Source organism: Hyperolius riggenbachi, chromosome 1, assembly GCF_040937935.1.
Source record: "Hyperolius riggenbachi isolate aHypRig1 chromosome 1, aHypRig1.pri, whole genome shotgun sequence".
NCBI lineage: Eukaryota > Metazoa > Chordata > Amphibia > Anura > Hyperoliidae > Hyperolius > Hyperolius riggenbachi.
The window spans coordinates 84,866,630-84,884,267 of record NC_090646.1 but is presented as its reverse complement, the minus strand read 5'-3'; the positions used below and the strand labels follow the sequence as shown (position 1 = coordinate 84,884,267).

General features: G+C 46.3%; 2 protein-coding genes across 5 annotated transcripts in view; one reads left to right on the top strand and one right to left on the bottom strand.

Annotated features, from left to right (window-relative positions):
• Positions 1 to 6,554, bottom strand: part of POLN (DNA polymerase nu) — a 149,343-nt gene extending 142,789 nt beyond the window's left edge. The window contains exon 1 of the mRNA XM_068276030.1: positions 6,354 to 6,554. The gene's annotated coding sequence lies outside the window, so the exon portion shown is untranslated. The remainder of the gene's footprint in view (positions 1 to 6,353) is intronic.
• The window catches only part of HAUS3 (HAUS augmin like complex subunit 3), a 29,459-nt gene continuing 16,075 nt past the window's right edge, over positions 4,255 to 17,638 (top strand). For 3 of the 4 annotated variants that reach the window (XR_011030370.1, XM_068276064.1, XM_068276044.1), the window contains exons 1-2: positions 4,255 to 4,323; positions 10,796 to 11,714. Coding sequence is in view for 3 of the 4 variants with exons in the window: in XM_068276064.1 (XP_068132165.1) it covers positions 10,815 to 11,714 (900 nt within the window). In the remaining variant the exon portion in view is untranslated. Of the gene's footprint in view, positions 4,324 to 6,417; positions 6,690 to 10,795; positions 11,715 to 17,638 lie in introns of those variants that run through there. The other variant, XM_068276052.1, reaches the window with a different exon arrangement.

The window sequence follows — 17,638 nt, the reverse complement described above, 5'->3', positions numbered from 1 at the left end:
TCACATTACTGCCACAAACATGCATCAATTTTATTGGAATTCCACGTGAAAGACCAATACAAAGTGGTGTACATGTGAGAAGTGGATCGAAAATCATACATCATTCCAAACATTTTTTACAAATAAATAACTGCAAAGTGGGGTGGGCGTAATTATTTGGCCCCCTGAGTCAAAACTTTGTAGAACCACCTCACCTGCAATTACAGCTGCCAGTCTTTTAGGGTATGTCTCTACCAGCTTTGCACATCTAGAGACTGAAATCCTTGCCCATTCTTCTTTGCAAAACAGCTCCAGCTCAGTCAGATTAGATGGACAGCGTTTGTGAACAGCAGTTTTCAGATCTTGCCACAGATTCTCGATTGGATTTAGGTCTGGACTTTGACTGGGCCATTCTAACACATAGATATGTTTTGTTTTAAACCATTCCATTGTTGTCCTGGCTTTATGTTTAGGGTCGTTGTCCTGCTGGAAGGTGAACCTCCGCCCCAGTCTCAAGTCTTTTGCAGTCTCCAAGAGGTTTTCTTCCAAGATTGCCCTGTATTTGGCTCCATCCATCTTCCCATCAACTCTTACCAGCTTCCCTGTCCCTGCTGAAGAGATGCACCCCCCGAGCATGATGCTACCACCACCATATTTGACAGTGGAGAGGGTGTGTTCAGAGTGATGTGCAGTGTTAGTTTTCCACCACACATAGAGTTTTGCATTTTGGCCAAAAAGTCCCATTTTGGTCTCATCTGACCAGAGCACCTTCTTTCACATGGTTGCTGTGTCCCCCACATGGCTTGTGGCAAACTGCAAACGGGACTTCTCATGCTTTCTGTTAACAATGCCTTTCTTCTTGCCACTCTTCCATAAAGGCCAACTTTGTACAGTGCATGACTAATAGTTGTCCTATGGACAGAGTCTCCCACCTGAGCTGTAGATCTCTGCAGCTCGTCCAGAGTCACCATGGGCCTCTTGACTGCATTTCTGATCAGCCCTCTTCTTGTTCGGCCTGTGAGTTTAGGTGGATGGCCTTGTCTTGGTAGGTTTACAGTTGTGCCATACTCCTTCCATTTCTGAATGATCGCTTGAACAGTGCTCCATGGGATGTTCAAGGCTTTGGAAATCTTTTTGTAGCCTAAGCCTGCTTTACATTTCTCAATAACTTGATCCCTGACCTGTCTTGCGTGTTCTTTGGACTTCACGGTGTTGTTGCTCTCAATATTCTCTTAGACAACCTCTGAGGCCCTCACAGAGCAACTGTATTTGTACTGACATTAGATTACACACAGGTGCACTCTATATAGTCATTAGCACTCATCAGGCAATGTATATAGGCAACTGACTGCACTCAGATCAAAGGGGGCGGAATAATTATGCACACACCACTTTGCAGTTATTTATTTATAAAAAATGTTTGGAATCATCTATGATTTTCGTTCCACTTCTCATGTGTACACCACTTTGTGTTGGTCTTTCATGTGGAATTCCAATAAAATTGATTCAGGTTTGTGGCAGTAATATGACAAAATGTGGAAAACTTCAAGGGGGCTGAATACTTTTGCAACCCACTGTATATATACTTTGGCGCAGTTGGTGACCTTAAACGCGGTAAAGCGTAACCAAGAGCCCCTGTCACTGCTTTCCTGTTGTGTGCTGTAGCCCCTCTGTAATTATATAATTCTTATGGAGACTGGGCATCTCCAGGCTGCGTGCATACTTTGCATAGTTTTGCATATAATTTGGTTTGTGCTGCTCACCCCTTGGCATTTATTTATCATTTTCCCCTGTGAACGTGCATAGCCACGCACACCTCTAGCACAGTTAAAGAGACTCTGAAGCGAGAATAAATCTCGCTTCAGAGCTCATACTTAGCAGGGGCATGTGTGCCCCTGCTAAACCGCCGCTATCCCGCCGCACAACTGGGGTCCCTTCACCCCCAAAACCACCCCTCCAAGACTTGGTCGTAGATCTTCCCTTCCTGGAGGCAGGGCTAACGGCTGCAGCCCTGCCTCCAGTCGCATCTTTTAGACGCGCATCGCCGCCTTTCCCCCGCCCCTCTCAGTGAAGGAAGACTGAGACGGGCGGGGGAGAGGCGGAGATACGCGTCTGACAGACGCGCGTGGGGTAGGGCTGCGGCGGTTAGCCCTGCCCCAACCAGGAAGCGCTCCCCCGCTTTACGGAGGGGATTTGGGGGTGAAGGGTCCCCAGTTAAGCCGCGGGATAGCGGTGGTTTAGCAGGGGCACACATGTCCCTGCTAACTATGCGGTCTGAAGCGAGATTTATTCTCGCTTCAGACTCTCTTTAAGTGTATAAATGAACAGAGCTCATATTTCCTTCAGTAGCGAGCAGAAGGTGAGGTGTTTTTAATTTCTTTTCTCCCATTTAGTTGACCATTGGGCTTTTGGTATGGTTCCCACTAGAACGCTGATAAAAAAAACTAACATTTATGCCTGGTTAGAGTAGGACTCACCAGATTGGGGACACTTTGGCGCAGTTGGTGAGCTTAAACGCGTTAAAGCATAACCAAGAGCCCCTGTTACTGCTTTCCTGTTGTGTGCTGTAGCCCCTCTTTAACTATATAATTCTTAAGCCCCATCTACACCATGCCCTATTGCAGCGATCCGGCGGCTCGATTAGCTGCCGGATCGCCTCTTCCGCGTGCCCGCCGCGTCCCCGCTCGCCGCGCGTGCGCTGCATTCGATTCCCCGCTCGTCCCCGCCGGCGCCGCTTATCTCCCGCACGATTCCCTGCCATTGTCCCCTCGCGGGGAGCAAGCAGGGAATCGGCGGTGCGGAGATCCGTCCTGTCGGATCTTATCAATCGAGCCGCATCGGCGGCTCGATTGATAAGGATCATCGCGGCCGCATCTACTCGTGTAGATGCGGCTTAATGGAGACTGGGGATCTCCAGGCTGCGTGCATACTTTGCATAGTATTGCATATAATTTGGTTTGTGCAATAGGGAGGAAATATGAACACTGAGCTGAAAAAAAGAAAAAGTAATGACACTTTTTGGCACCACAGAGAAATAGTAAAGATGGAAACCAGCAGAAATATTTTCTTTTTTTCATAACACTAAAAATTATTTTTGATTTTCATTTCATTCAATAGGGAGTTTCATCCCACTTTAAAGTGACACAAGTCACTATCTGAACAGAGATTTATGTTCTCGCCTTGATCACGTGGGTTTCCTCCAACATCCCAAAAACATAGATAAATAGTTCCCTCCAAATCTGGTATTAGACTACAAAAAGAACACACAAGACAATGGCTGACACTGGTAAGGATTAGTGACACGACAATGGTGGCACAGCAGATAGCACTCCTGCCTTGCAGCACTTGGCTCAAATCCCAGCCAGGGCAATATCTAAATGGGGGTTTGTATGTTTGTTTGTCCGTCTGTATGGGTTTCTGCTGGGCAATCCGGTTTCCTCCCACATCCCCAAAAAAGGATACGTTCATTTCTTCCCCCTGAATTGGGCTTAGATTATGATAGATTTAGGTCTATGGTAGAGATTAGATTGCATACCCCTCTGAGGGACAGTAGTGACAAGACTACATACTCTGTAATCAGTGTGGAAGATGTCAGTGCTAATCTATATAAATAATAATAGAGAAAAATAAATTTTTAAAGATCTGTGCAGTAGTCCTGAAGAAGGAACACATGAGGAAGAAACAGGTAAAGTTAGTTTTCATCCCAAAAGCCTTTCCTTCCAAAATAGAGATCACTGAGAGGCTAGAGCAGGGGCGTAACTAATGGGGAGCAGCCCCTGCAATTGCAGGGGAGTCCAGGGCAGGCCTTTGGGAGCCGCAACTATGAACCTTCCCTTCCTTACGGTGACCATACGTCCCGCTTTACCCGGGACACGTCCCGCCTTCGGGGGGCGCTGTCCCAGGCTGCATGAGGTCCCGGGACCTGCATGAGGTCCCAGGCTGCTGGAGCGGGGCTGCGGGGAATGAACTAGCACAGCGTCTATGAGACGCTGCGGCTAGTTCATGTATGGTGACCAGAGTCCCGAGGCCGGGACGTCCCGCTGCTGAAAGCGGGACGTTTCCCGGGACCTCATGCAGCCTGGGACAGCATTCCCCGCAGCCCCGCTCCAGCAGCCTGCATTGTCCTCCGGCAGGCACAGGCAGAGCGGGGCTACGGGAAGATGGCGTCCGGAGGCGGAGCCCTATACTGGAGACTGTGTCTTCAGTACAGGGCTCCGCCTCCGGACGCCATCTTGCCAAGCCCCGCTCTGCCTGTGAGAGGAGAGCGGGAGATTGAAGGAGGATCGTCCGGAGGAGCTGCACACACCAGAGGCCGGCTGCGTGAGGGGACCTGTCTTATGTCAGGTGAGTACATGCTTTTTTTTTTCCAGGTGAAATGTGCCCCCATTGCGTATTTGTGCTGACATATTTGCCCCCATTGCGTATTTGTGCTGACATGTTTGCCCCCATTGCGTATTTGTGCTGACATGTTTGCCCCCATTGCGTATTTGTGCTGACATGTTTGCCCCCATTGCGTATTTGTGCTGACATGTTTGCCCCCATTGCGTATTTGTGCTGACATGTTTGCCCCCATTGCGTTTTTGTACTGACATGTTTGCCCCCATTGCGTATTTTTGCTGACATGTTTGCCCCCATTGCGTATTTGTGCTGACATGTTTGCCCCCATTGCGTTTTTGTGCTGACATGTTTGCCCCCATTGCGTTTTTGTGCTGACATGTTTGCCCCATTGCGTATTTGTGCTGACATGTTTGCCCCCATTGTGTTTAATTTGTGCTGACATGTTTGCCCCCATTGCGTTTTTGTACTGACATGTTTGCCCCCATTGCGTTTTTGTACTGACATGTTTGCCCCCATTGCCTTTTTGTACTGACATGTTTGCCCCCATTGCGTTTTTGTACTGACATGTTTGCCCCCATTGCGTTTATTTTGTGCTGACATGTTTGCCCCCATTGTGTTTAATTTGTGCTGACATGTTTGCCCCCATTGCGTTTAATTTGTGCTGACATGTTTGCCCCCATTGCGTTTAATTTGTGCTGACATGTTTGCCCCCATTGCGTTTTTGTACTGACATGTTTGCCCCCATTGCGTTTTTGTACTGACATGTTTGCCCCCATTGCGTTTTTGTACTGACATGTTTGCCCCCATTGCGTTTTTGTACTGACATGTTTGCCCCCATTGCGTTTATTTTGTGCTGACATGTTTGCCCGCAATGCGTATATTTTGTGCTGACATGTTTGCCCCCACTGCGTTCATTTTGTGCTGAAATGTTGCCTGCAATGCGTTTATTTTGTGCTGACATGTTTGCCCCCATTGCGTTCATTTTGTGCTGATATATTGCCCACAATGCGTTTATTTTGTGCTGAATTAAATGTTGCCCCTGCTTTGGGGTTACGGTATACTATTAAATAGCATCACACAGTTTCTGCACACCCATGATGCGAATCCTCGTTTGACCACATCACTGCGTAAACACTGCTTTCTTATGCCTCGCTGTTACATCATTAGGTTAGCTCCGCCCATAGAATGTCATGGCCATGCCCATTTTTCGGCGCTGTGCGCGCCGCAGGCACCACGTTAGTTAGCGCAGCAGTCCCCCGTTTTTTGGCGCGGCGCGCAGCCCCCCCCCCAAGAGACTATACTTCAGGTGTTTTTGTGACTTCACTTCTTATGGGTGTGAAGATCATGACGGACTCCTTGTTTTATGACCCTTGGGAGATGGGCCCCAAGGCCATGAAAGGCACCAAGGGGAGGGGTGGGATCAATGGGGGTGGGGGACCAAAGTTTCACTGAGGGGTCTCATTAATTGTAGTTATGCCACTGCATACCTCCCAACTTTTTGAGATGAGAAAGAGGGACACTTAAGCGATGCCCCTGCCACACCCCTAATCACGCCGCTAGTCGCGCATAAAATAATGATTTAATGAGAAAAATATGTTGTTTTATAATTCAAACCACACTGGTCTTTTCTATCCTGGTTCATTTTTCTTCATATTAACATTTTAAAATGAGTAATATATCAATTTAAAGGATGGGAATAAAGTTTAGAGTCGATCAAACACATTTTTCAGTAGAGAAATACAAATATTTACATAGGAGGGACAAAGTCCTGAAAGAGGGACCAATGAGGAGGAAGGGGGGACAGAGGAATAGGGCTCCCAAAAAGGGACTGTTCCTCCGAAAGAGGGACAGTTGGGAGCTATGCCACTGACTGAGAGCTGTGGCATTAGATACTGTAGTATGCTCACCTTAAAGACAATTAGTGACAAGATTTTTTTATTCCAGGGAACTCCCTAAAGTACTGCACAATAAACATTTTATTTTAAATAGCCACTCTGCATAGCTCTGCCTCAAAAGCAGCCATCAATCCAGCTCACCAAGAACTCTCTCTGACTAGAAAAGGCGGGATGAGTGCAATGACGTCACCACACAGTGCGCGCGACGCTGACCACAGCTGAGGCAGAGGGAGCCTAGCAACTTTGACAACTCCGTTTCCTATCCTAGAATCCCTCCTTGCTGCTATGGTCCCGATGTCTCCTTGACTACGGGGTAGCGCAAGGTAACGTATCAGCGTGAGAAAGTTACTACTGAGCGAGCGTATGATACTTCCGACTGGAGTGTTTTGGTTGCTGTAGGCTGCCGTACCTGTGACGTCACGTGATAGGCGTCAGTCTCCACGGAAGGGACAGCGGGAAGAATAAAACTCAGTCGCAGTACGTACCTGACAAACTATACTGTATTCTGTTACATTTTTCACCTCGTAATAGCGCGGCTGGCAGAACACGTCATGTAATTAAAGGACTGCGAGGCATAGATGTGCGGCTCCCGGTATGCATTGCTGCCAAACTGCTTAGAGAGCCCGGGGCGCTTGTTTTTGCGGAGGTCACCGAGGCTGCCAGTGTGGTGAAAATAAATGCAAACTTTGCACCACATTCCTTTCCTGTGGGGTGCTAATTCTGACAGGTTGCATATGGTATCTATAGCGAATATATTTGCAACTTTGTGACCTCTACCATTCATCCGCCTCAAATTACCTATCCTGTGCCCGCAATGCGTTTATTTTGTACTGACATGTTTGCCCGCAATGCGTATATTTTGTGCTGACATGTTTGCCCGCAATGCGTATATTTTGTGCTGACATGTTTGCCCCCACTGCGTTCATTTTGTGCTGAAATGTTGCCTGCAATGCGTTTATTTTGTGCTGACATGTTTGCCCCCATTGCGTTCATTTTGTGCAGATATATTGCCCGCAATGCGTTTATTTTGTGCTGAATTTAATGTTGCCCGCAATGCGTTTATTTTGTGCTGACATGTTGCCTGCAATACGTTTATTTTGTGCTGACATGTTGCCCATTGCGTTTATTTTGTGGTGTCCGGGGTAACTGTTACTGCATTTATTATTTAATGGTCATAGTTGACTATGTTTGCTGCTTTGGGGTTACGGTTTACTATTAAATAGCATCACACAGTTTCTGCACACCCATGATGCGAATCCTCGTTTGACAACATCACGGCGTAAACACTGCTTTCTTATGCCTCGCTGTTACATCATTAGGTTAGCTCCGCCCATAGAATGTCATAGCCACGCCCATTTTTGGCACGGCGCGCCGCTCCTCCTTCGCTCTCCTCTAGCAGGCAGAGCGGGGCTACGGCAAGATGGCGTCCGGAGGCGGAGCCCTGTACTGGAGACAGTCTCCAGTATAGGGCTCCGCCTCCGGACGCCATCTTCCCGTAGCCCCGCTCTGCCTGTGCCTGCCGGAGGACAATGCAGGCTGCTGGAGCGGGGCTGCGGGGAATGAACTAGCACAGCGTCTATGAGACGCTGCGGCTAGTTCATGTACGGTGACCAGAGTCCCGAGGCCGGGACATCCCGCTGCTGAAAGCGGGACGTTTCCCGGGACCTCATGCAGCCTGGGACAGCGCCCCCCGAAGGCGGGACGCGTCCCGGGTAAAGCGGGACGCATGGTCACCGTATCTGAGACCCCCCCCCCCCCCCCCCCCGGGATTACTGTGACCTAACTTCTCTTTACTCACACAGAACCCTCCCCTGGTGGTGCCTAACCCCCCTGGTGGTGCCTGACCATAAGACCCCCCTTGGTGGTGCCTTACCCTACCCCCCACCCCCTTGATGGTGTGGTGTTGCCCAACTCTAAGATCCCGACTGGTGGTGCCTAACCCTAAGACTGGCCCTTCAAGCCCCCCCCCCCCGACAATTACTATGACCTAACTCCTCCCTACTCATACACAGAACCCTCCCCTTGTGGCGCCTTACCCTAAGACCCGACCCGTCCCCCGTTGAGCTTAACCCTAACCCCCCCCCCCCCCCAGTCACAGGGCCCCTAGTGGCCGGACCGCACAATGCCTTCCAATCGGTTTCAGCACACAGACCATGCAATCTGTGGTCGCAATCGGTGCGCAGAAACCGCTGGAATTTTGGCAGCAGACCGACTAGAAGGGAGCCTGTGAGTTACGGTAATATAATTTACACACTATTTCAGGGTATAACTGCCACCACCTCTGTTACCACGGGACAGAGAAGCACACTGACTGGCTGATTCTAGACCTGCAAATAAAACGGTTAAACACACTCTATTCTGTCTAGCTAGCTAGTAGCGACTTTTCAGAAGTCAGAATTCAGTTTGTGCGGCTGAATAGCAGGGTAGCTGAATAAATAAATGACGGTAGCGTTGTATATTAAATATGCAATATGAATAATTAATATATACAGAAAATCGTTAAAATCAACAATTATAGAGACAAATAATAGCACAGTATGAAAATAAAAGGGAGAAAATACTTAGGTTCGTGGAAATATGTCCTTCTGGGAAAACTCAAAGTTCTTGGTTTCAGTTTAGGAGCAAAGTTCAGACAAGATAGCCACCACTGTTCCTCAGAGTGGCAGCATGCTCCCATGAAGGTGGAATTTGGAGGAATGAAGGAGGAGTCCCTGCCAAACACTTTTGACTGAAGCTGGTTTGGGGGTGTGGCAACGCCTGCCCCCTCTGAATTACAAACCAATCACAGTTTGTTCCCTCTGAGAGAGATTTAGGGTTAAACTTATGAAACTGTAATTCAAAACCAATAAATGCCACATTTGCGCTGATAACAGATTAATATTCCTCAGATGATGACAATTCCTATGACATCAGACTTGATTAGGGTAGAGGGTCCAGTTCCTGAGAAGTTTAATAACTTGGTTGTGGAGGACCCCTTGCCCCTCTAGACTGGTATCAAAAGATTCAGCAAGACTCTACAAACCCAATGATACCGCTCTCCTAACTATCCTATTTACGGTATTCCCTAAATAGGCAAAAAATCATATACAACATTCATTTCCCTCTGCTGCTGCTGGAGCCAGCCAGTCTGCCTTCATGCTGTGAGTAGCTTCCTTTGGCTGAAAGGACTTTTGGTGTTTTACACCTCTGGCTAATTAACAAGTCACTGGCCAGGAAGGGAACTCTTTTTTGTTCATGTTAATTATCCACACAGACCTTTTCAGTGAGCATACTTGCTCTCATGAAAAGAACTGTGCTAACACCTACGGCATGAAGACAACAGGGATCCCAGGCTTGACTGCAGGTAGCCACAATCTATGGCGGGCAATGCAACGACAATCGGTGCAGTAAACCGATTGCGTTCTAGTTTCTCACGGCTCGTCCGTCACACCCCCCACTTGTGATGCCTAATCCTAACCACCCCCCCATCCCGCACCCCGAATCAAAAATCTCGTGCCCTTTTGTAGCAGAATCAAAAACCTTGTAGCCTGAAAACCTTGTAGTCAAATCAAAAATATGGGCTACAAAGGGGCGCCCTTTTGTAGTCTAAACGAAAACCTTGTAGACGAAAGAAAACTCGGGAGCCGTTTTCACCACCTTGTAGCCCATATTTGCAGAAATAACATTGAAGTCTATGGAGGAGCCCTTTTAATACAGATGGCTCAGGAGCCCTTTTCAACTGATTCATTTAGATATCCCACAGTTTTATTTTATTTGTTTTTAAGTTTTTACTGTTTCATTGTCTCTGCTCAATGACACCTTCATTGAAGTATGTAAGAGCTCAAACCTATGAATTATTGACCCTTTTTATCTCTTTCCTGCTCTCAGAAGCCATTTACTGACAGGAAAGTTTTGTTTATAGCAATAATTACTCATCAGTGAGAGTTATGCTATAGTCTGACCCAATCCGACCTGGGCAGAAACTGTCACTTGCATATCTGATTTTTAACTCTTTCAGGCAGAGAAAGAAAAAAAGGAACACCGCATAGTTATTTGTGTGCTAGGCACTGCAGCGTTCTCCCCAGGCTCTTTTAGCTGGGTGCTCCACCCGGCTAGTTTTAGTGAGCACCCGGCTGTCATCGGCTCACCTCCTCCAATGCTATAAGCAGAGTTGCACACAGAAGCACCGGCCCTGCATTCTCTCATCTTGCCCCACCCGGCTACTTTTTCATGCCACCCGGCTGGAAAAAAATTCTGGGGAGAACACTGCACTGTACATACACGTCTATCTCATCATGTCATGTCACCTCGTTTGTCCTTTAACCTTTGACAACCTGTTCAGTAAAATCAGCTGTTTTGTGCATTACCGAACGAGGTAATACTTAGTGAATGCTGCCCATAGTAGTACATTTGTTTACCTTGCAACACTTAGCTAGAGGTGTCCGTGGCTCCATGTATTGTACAATGTTTTCACTATGTAGTGTACGCTCTTGGTTGTAGTCAGTTAATAAGCTGCAGTAAGTGAATTATCCTGAATGTCAACTTTTCTGATTTTGTTTTGTTACATGAACTTCTGAGTTTCTGTTTTACTTATTCTTATCCAGAACTTGTGACCTGCTAATCATGAATTGTGGTGATCGATTTGTCCAGACCTTGCAAAAGCTTGGATATCCTAAAGCCTCTAAACTAGATGGACAAGACTTTGACTGGCTGTTTGAAACCACAGACGCTAGACCATTTCTAGATTGGATTTGTGGCAACATAACAAAGCAAAATGTGATGTCAGAGGAAAAGCTACAGGCCTTTAATGATTTAAAGGAGTCGGGCAAAGCTATACTGGATGAGAAAGCTTTAGATGAGCTAATGAAGACCATTAAACCAGATAGCTCAAAAGCTACTAATATGGAGGAAGTAGCCATCGAGAAGCTAGAGGAAGAGCTTCAGGCTCTGAAGAAGTTGAAGGTTCTTCACGTCCAGAGGCGTAACAAACTTCAGATGATGGCTTCTGCTAATGTCCACACTTGCTTGAAATTTAAAGATAAAGAAGACGAGGAGGCCAAAGCTCTGAAGAAGACCCTAAGTGACCTACAGGTTACAAGTAACAAACTGAACCTGGAGCTGCAGACGGTTATTGAAGGAATTCAGAAGCTGATATCCTTTTACTCTCTTCAGGAAAAAGATTCTGCTACATCGATGCCAATTTTCCTCTTCCAGGTTCTCCTAGATAAATACCTGTCATGTGAAGAGGAAAGCACCGGTGCCCTGACGCTCTTTACTAAAGAACATTTCTTTGAGGGCTTCTCTAGATGTATTGAGGGCTCAGAAAATGACTTTCAGCTTGTTCATTTAGATGGAAACGCTGGAGATGACCCAGCTCTTGAAGACAAGTGTAAGGAGATGATGAGGCTTCAGCTGGCGTACATCAGTGCCAAACATAGACTGATCCAAGCTAAGGCCAAGAAAGAGAGTTTGATGCTGGGTCTACAATGGGTGAATGATAATGCTGCCGCACTGAAAGACATGGTAAGAGGTGTAGTCTGTGTGATACAGTAAGCAACTGTGTGCATTCACACTAGTGCTTTGCCTTCAGATGCCTGTTTGATGAATGTGCTATTTTAATTTTAAACATACATATATCCAGGCACATCGCCTCTAGTTAAGACATTAAATAAATTATTAGGGAAAGGGAGGTGCTGAAGGGGGTGTGGCTAGGAAACAGCAAAAATCTATTAACCCTTCGCACATCCAGGCACAACTGTTATCCCTACAGCTAAATTAAAAGCCAGGGTTTTAGTTCACAGAAGAATGCATTCTTATGCTTAATCACCTATACTGCGCAGAAGTACCCAGGTAAACATAGGTGTCCTAACTCTATTTTAATTTTAAATTGGATCTTTTGGAGAAATGTAAACTTTACTCTCACTTCTACAAGATAATGCATTACATTGCATTTCATACATGGTAAGTGCATTGTGAAAACAGTGTATGTTCCCTTTTTGCCCTTTGGTTGCATTTAACGTGGAAGGCTTGTCATTTCTTATATTCATTTAAGGTAACCTAAAGCAAGGCTTCCATATTTATTTCCTTTTAAAGGGAAACAGAGATGTCCCATTGCTGAAAAAATGAAAAAGATTCTATACATACCTGGGGCTTCCTCCAGCTCCATACGCGCTGATCGATCCCCGCTGTCCACCGCTGCCCGCAACTACGAGAACGGGCTCCCGTCGCTGACGTAATCGGAGAAAGCTACGCAGGAGAAGTGCGCCCTCTACATATCTCTCCATACACTGCTGCAGAGATACGCAAAGAGTGCACCTCTGCTACGCTTAGACTGGCTCTGACTGACGGAACAGCGCGGAGCCGGTTCTCGTAGCTGCGGGCAGAGGAGGATGCCGGCGTAGGATCGATTAGCGCGTATGGGGCTGGAGGAAGCCCAAGGTATGTATAAAATCTTTATTTTTTGATCTCTGGTTCCCTTTAAGCAATACCAGTTGCCTGGCTATCCTGCTGATCTCTTTAGCTGCAATAGTGTCTGAATCACACAAGATACAACAGTGTTGAATCCGCAAGGAACTTAATGGAAAAATCGCTGAGTGTATGAGCACCTTAAAGGGAACCTTAACTGAGAGGGCTATGGAGGTTTCCTTTTAAACAATACCAGTTGCTTGTCAGTCCTGCTGATCTCTTTGGCTGCAGTAGTGTCTGAATCACACACCTGAAACAAGCATGCAGCTAATCCAGTCTGACTCCAGTTAGAGCACCTGATTTGCATGCTTATTGAGGGGCTGTGGCTATAGGTATTAGAGACACTGGATAAGCAGGAGAGTCAGGCAACTGGTATTATTTTAAAAGGAAAAATCCATATCCTTATCAGTTTACGTTCCCTTTAAGACTTTAGCAACTGATCCTGGGTGCACCATTGTGAAGTTCGCATTCGAACTTGAAACCAATGTGAGGCGATGAAATCTGTCACACTTTTTCACATTCTGGGGGGGGGGGGGGGGGGGGGGGGAGAATCAGTAGTGTAGTTACATTTTTCACATCGTACATGTTTTCTCATTGACAATAATTAACTATTGTTTTAGGAATCACATCTTGTAACAAACATACGTCTGAAAATGTGCGTGCAAGTGTGAAACCTCTCTTATTCCTGTAATTTGTAAGTTAGGATATCTGTGGATAGAACTTTTTTCAGCACGTCTTATGCTTCATACACACTTGAGATAAAAGTCTTTGGAAAAGGCAAGATCACAGACCAATCTTACCCCCTTCCATGTAGTATGAGAGCCATACTCTACACAGTCTATTCTATGGAGCTGCACTCCCCATCAGATAAAATCTTTGCAAGATGCTGCACACAAAGATGCCCATACACACTCAAAAGATCATTATCTGCAAAAGATCTGTTCCTGCAAAATATCCATTCCTGCAAAATGCATTCATAGTCTGAGATCTGCAGATCATCATACACACTTGGTTTAACAGACTTCATCTGCATATCTGGCAATCATCTGCAGATCTGAAAATCCATCCTGGTGGATCTGATCTGCAGATGATTGTCTGTTAAACCAAGTGTGTATGATGATCTGCAGATCTCATAGACTATGAATGCATTTTGCAGGAATGGATATTTTGCAGGAACAGATCTTTTGCAGATTATTATTATTATTATTTATTGTATTTATAAAGCGCCAACATATTACGCAGCGCTGGACAATAAATATATACAATGATACAAGGATGACATACATAGGGTTATACACATAGAACAAAGTTATACATACAAATTGTACAAAATACATGATCATGCAATATGGGCTGGTTAGGTAGGCCCAGTAATACAAGTACAGGCTGTCATAGGACAGGAGCACATGATCCTGTAGATTACACTAGGGAGTGGAGGACCCTGCCAGAGGCTTACAATCTAAAGGGAGGGGTGGAAACACTAGGGGGGGGCTGTTAAATATTCCTTAGAGAGTTACTGTGTGGTAGGAGGTGGGTAGGCCATCATAAAGAGGTGGGTTTTGAGGGCTTGCTTGAATGTGTTGAAAGAGGGAGCAAGTCTGATGGGTGGTGGAAGGGCATTCCAGAGGGTGGGGGCAGCTCTTGAGAAATCCTGCAGGCGGGCATGGGAGTGTGAAATGCGCGGGGTGGTGAGGCGAAGGTCGTTGGAGGAACGGAGGGGGCCACCTGGTGTATACTTGTGAACAAGCTCCGAGATGTAGGTAGGGCATGTTTTGTGCACAGATAATGATCTTTTGAGGGTGTACGGGCATCTTTGTGTGCAGCATCTTGCAAAGATTTTATCTGCTGGGGAGTGCAGCTCCATAGAATAGACTGTGTAGGTATGGCTCTCATACTACATGGAAGGGGGTAAAATTGGTCTGTGATCTTGCCTTTTCCAAAGACTTTTATCTCCAGTGTGTATGCAGCATTACAGATGCTCGCTGGGACTGAGATCTCTTGTCAGCCAAATAAAACATTCATCTGACTCTTCCATTGCTCTGGCGCTAATGTGGTCAGCGTAGTTAAAACACTCACTTTTAGTGCAGGTGGTAGTCCACGTCCTTGGCAGTACCAGAGCCTGCAATGTTTATTGCGGATGTGGTGCATTAGAGTGCTTAAATTTGGCACACTTGGGAATAGATTCGTCGGAACTCGGTAAGTGGTGGCACACTAGTATTACAATCAGGAAGCAACAGTAACCTGATCGGCAAGTGGACATCTTTCATCGGTAAGTAAGTCAACCAAGAATAGCTGCGCGTCCTCATCCAGCCATACCAATTCAAGAATTACCAAGACCAATTCTGAAATAACATCAAATAATTGCATATAGTGCTAAGTATTGCTAGGGCTCTTCTGTGGGTATCACCTTGTGCTGCACATCAGCGGGACATGCATATAACAAGATCTTTAATCCCTGCCTACTTAGGAGAACAGGGCAGAGCTAGGAGGTACGCAAGACGCTGTTCTCGGAAGTAGTGTTGCCCTGTGTTCGAGGCCAGGGCCACATGCGTGTCATAGTTATTTTGCCTATATGTCTTTAAAGGGAACCCGAGGTGGGTTTGAAGAATACTATCTGCATACAGAGGCTTGATCTGCCTATACAGCCCAGCCTCTGTTGCTATCCCAAACCCCCCTAAGGTCCCCCTGCACTGTGCAATCCTTCATAAACCACAGCCACACTGCTGACAAACAGCTTGTCAGAGCTGGCTGTGTTTATCTCTATAGTGTCAGTCTGCTGCTCTCCCCGCCTCCTGCAGAACTCCAGTCCCCGCCTGCATCTCTTCCCTCCCTGCTGATTGGAGGGAAGGGACGGGGGCAGGGACCGGAGCTATGCAGGAGGCAGGGGAGCATCTGAGACTGACACTACAGATGTAAACACAGCCTCGCAGCACGGCTGTGATTTATGAGGGATTGCAGAGTGCAGGGGGACCTTAGTGGGGTTTGGGATAGCAACAGAGGCTGGGCTGTATAGGCAGATCCAGCCTCTGTATGCAGATAACGTTCTTTAAACACACCTCGGGTTCTCTTTAAATTGCTCTGGCTGCTTAGTTTACCTAATGGTGAGTTTCTTGATGGAAGGACTTCATGTCTGCAGTGGGTCAGTTGAGATTAAAGACCTTGTTAGCACTTTATGCAATTATTTGATGTTTCAGGGCGAAGTCCGGATCTTTTCAATGATTCGGATGATTCAGATCGGATCATTGAAAAGATCCGGATCTTTGATCCGAATCTCGAATCATTTTACTAGGGAAGCATTCGGGGGTGAAATGACTAGCATGACAGGACTTTTCCTGCAGTGGACAGAGAAGGGGAGGGGGGTGGACAGACAGAGAAGGGCAGGGAGTGGACAGAGAAGGGAGGAGGTGGACGAAGAGGGGTGAGCAGAGAGCAGAAATGTTTTTTTGCACACATTACCCACATGTTGCAATCATATGCTTTAAATATATTTCACCTATAAGTGCATCTGTATACTTTGAACGCAAACGTCTCAAAGTGAAGGAAAGCATTCCCCCTTTCTCACCTCCAACACTCATCATAAATGTAGGGAGAAGTTAAGTGCAGCTGTATAGAGCAGAGTGCATAAGGATCATATTGCACTGCAATCACAGTGCCTGCCCTGTCATTCTAGCCCAGCACGCTGTCTGCAAAGTTACTGAGCTTGTTTTTCTGAGCCAAAACTTTCCCACTTGGTCACTATGCAGCACTACGGAACAGACAGCCTAAAATCAGCAGCACATTCCAGCCAGTACGTGTGCTCTACACATATCTGGCAGTGGCACCCATGTCCCCTCTCTCATCTACCTGTCTTTGCAAGGCTGGCTGGCTCCCCTCCAACTGAGCGATCGATCTCTGCTCTGCTTCCAGGACCCCCCGTGCCCGCTGAGAGGGGAGCGTGCTGCTCCTGGCTCCACCCCCTTTGTGATCCGAATCGTTCATTTTGATGATCCGGAGGATTCGACTCACAAAAGAGATTTGGATCAAAGTTCCGAATCGTTCATGATCTGGACAACACTAATCCTTTCTTCCTAAGGTGGTGTGGTTGTATGAAGACGCGCAGCTATTCTTGGTTAATTTCTGATTAAGGAGTAAAGTCGCTCTGTAATTTTGTTGCAATCCACTGAGTGCATTCTTAGCCATTGGAGCACAGTTTTTTTTTTAATAGTATTATCTGTAAGAAAGGAAGTAAGTGTAATGATCTGCTCTGCTGTCTGCACAGGCAGACAGCTTTTTGACCATTTTTTAGGTCTGAGTGCTGCAGGTCTCTGGAAAAGAGACCTGTCTTCACTCTGCAAGTTTCAGAGTTAAGGTGCATACACACATCAGACTATAGTCTTTGGAAAATGAAAGATCACAGACCAATCTTACCCCCTTCATGTAGTATGAGAGCCATACTCTACACAGTCTATTCTATGGAGCTGAACTCCCCATCAGAAAAAAATCTTTGCAAGATGCTGCACACACAGAGGCTGTACACATTCAAAAGATCTGTAGCTGCAAAAGATCTGTTCCTGCCAAAAATCCATTCCTGCAAATTGCAATGATAGTCTATGAGATCTGCAGATCATCATACACACATGATTTAACTGACATTCATCTGCAGATCAGATCAACCAGGATGGATTTTCAGATCTGCGGATGATTGCTTGATCTGCAGATGAATGTCAGTTAAATCATGTGTGTATGATGATCTGCAGATCTCATAGACTATCATTGCAATTTGCAGGAACGGATCTTTGGCAGGAACAGATCTTTTGCAGATACTGATCTTTTGTGTCTGTACAGCATCTGTGTGTGCAGCTTCTTGCAAAGATTTCTGTCTGATGTGGAGTTCAGCTCCATAGAAAAGACTGTGTAGTTATGGCTCTCATACTACATAAAGGGTGGTAAGATTGGTCTGTGATCTTTCATTTTCCAAAGACTATAGTCTGATGTGTGTATGA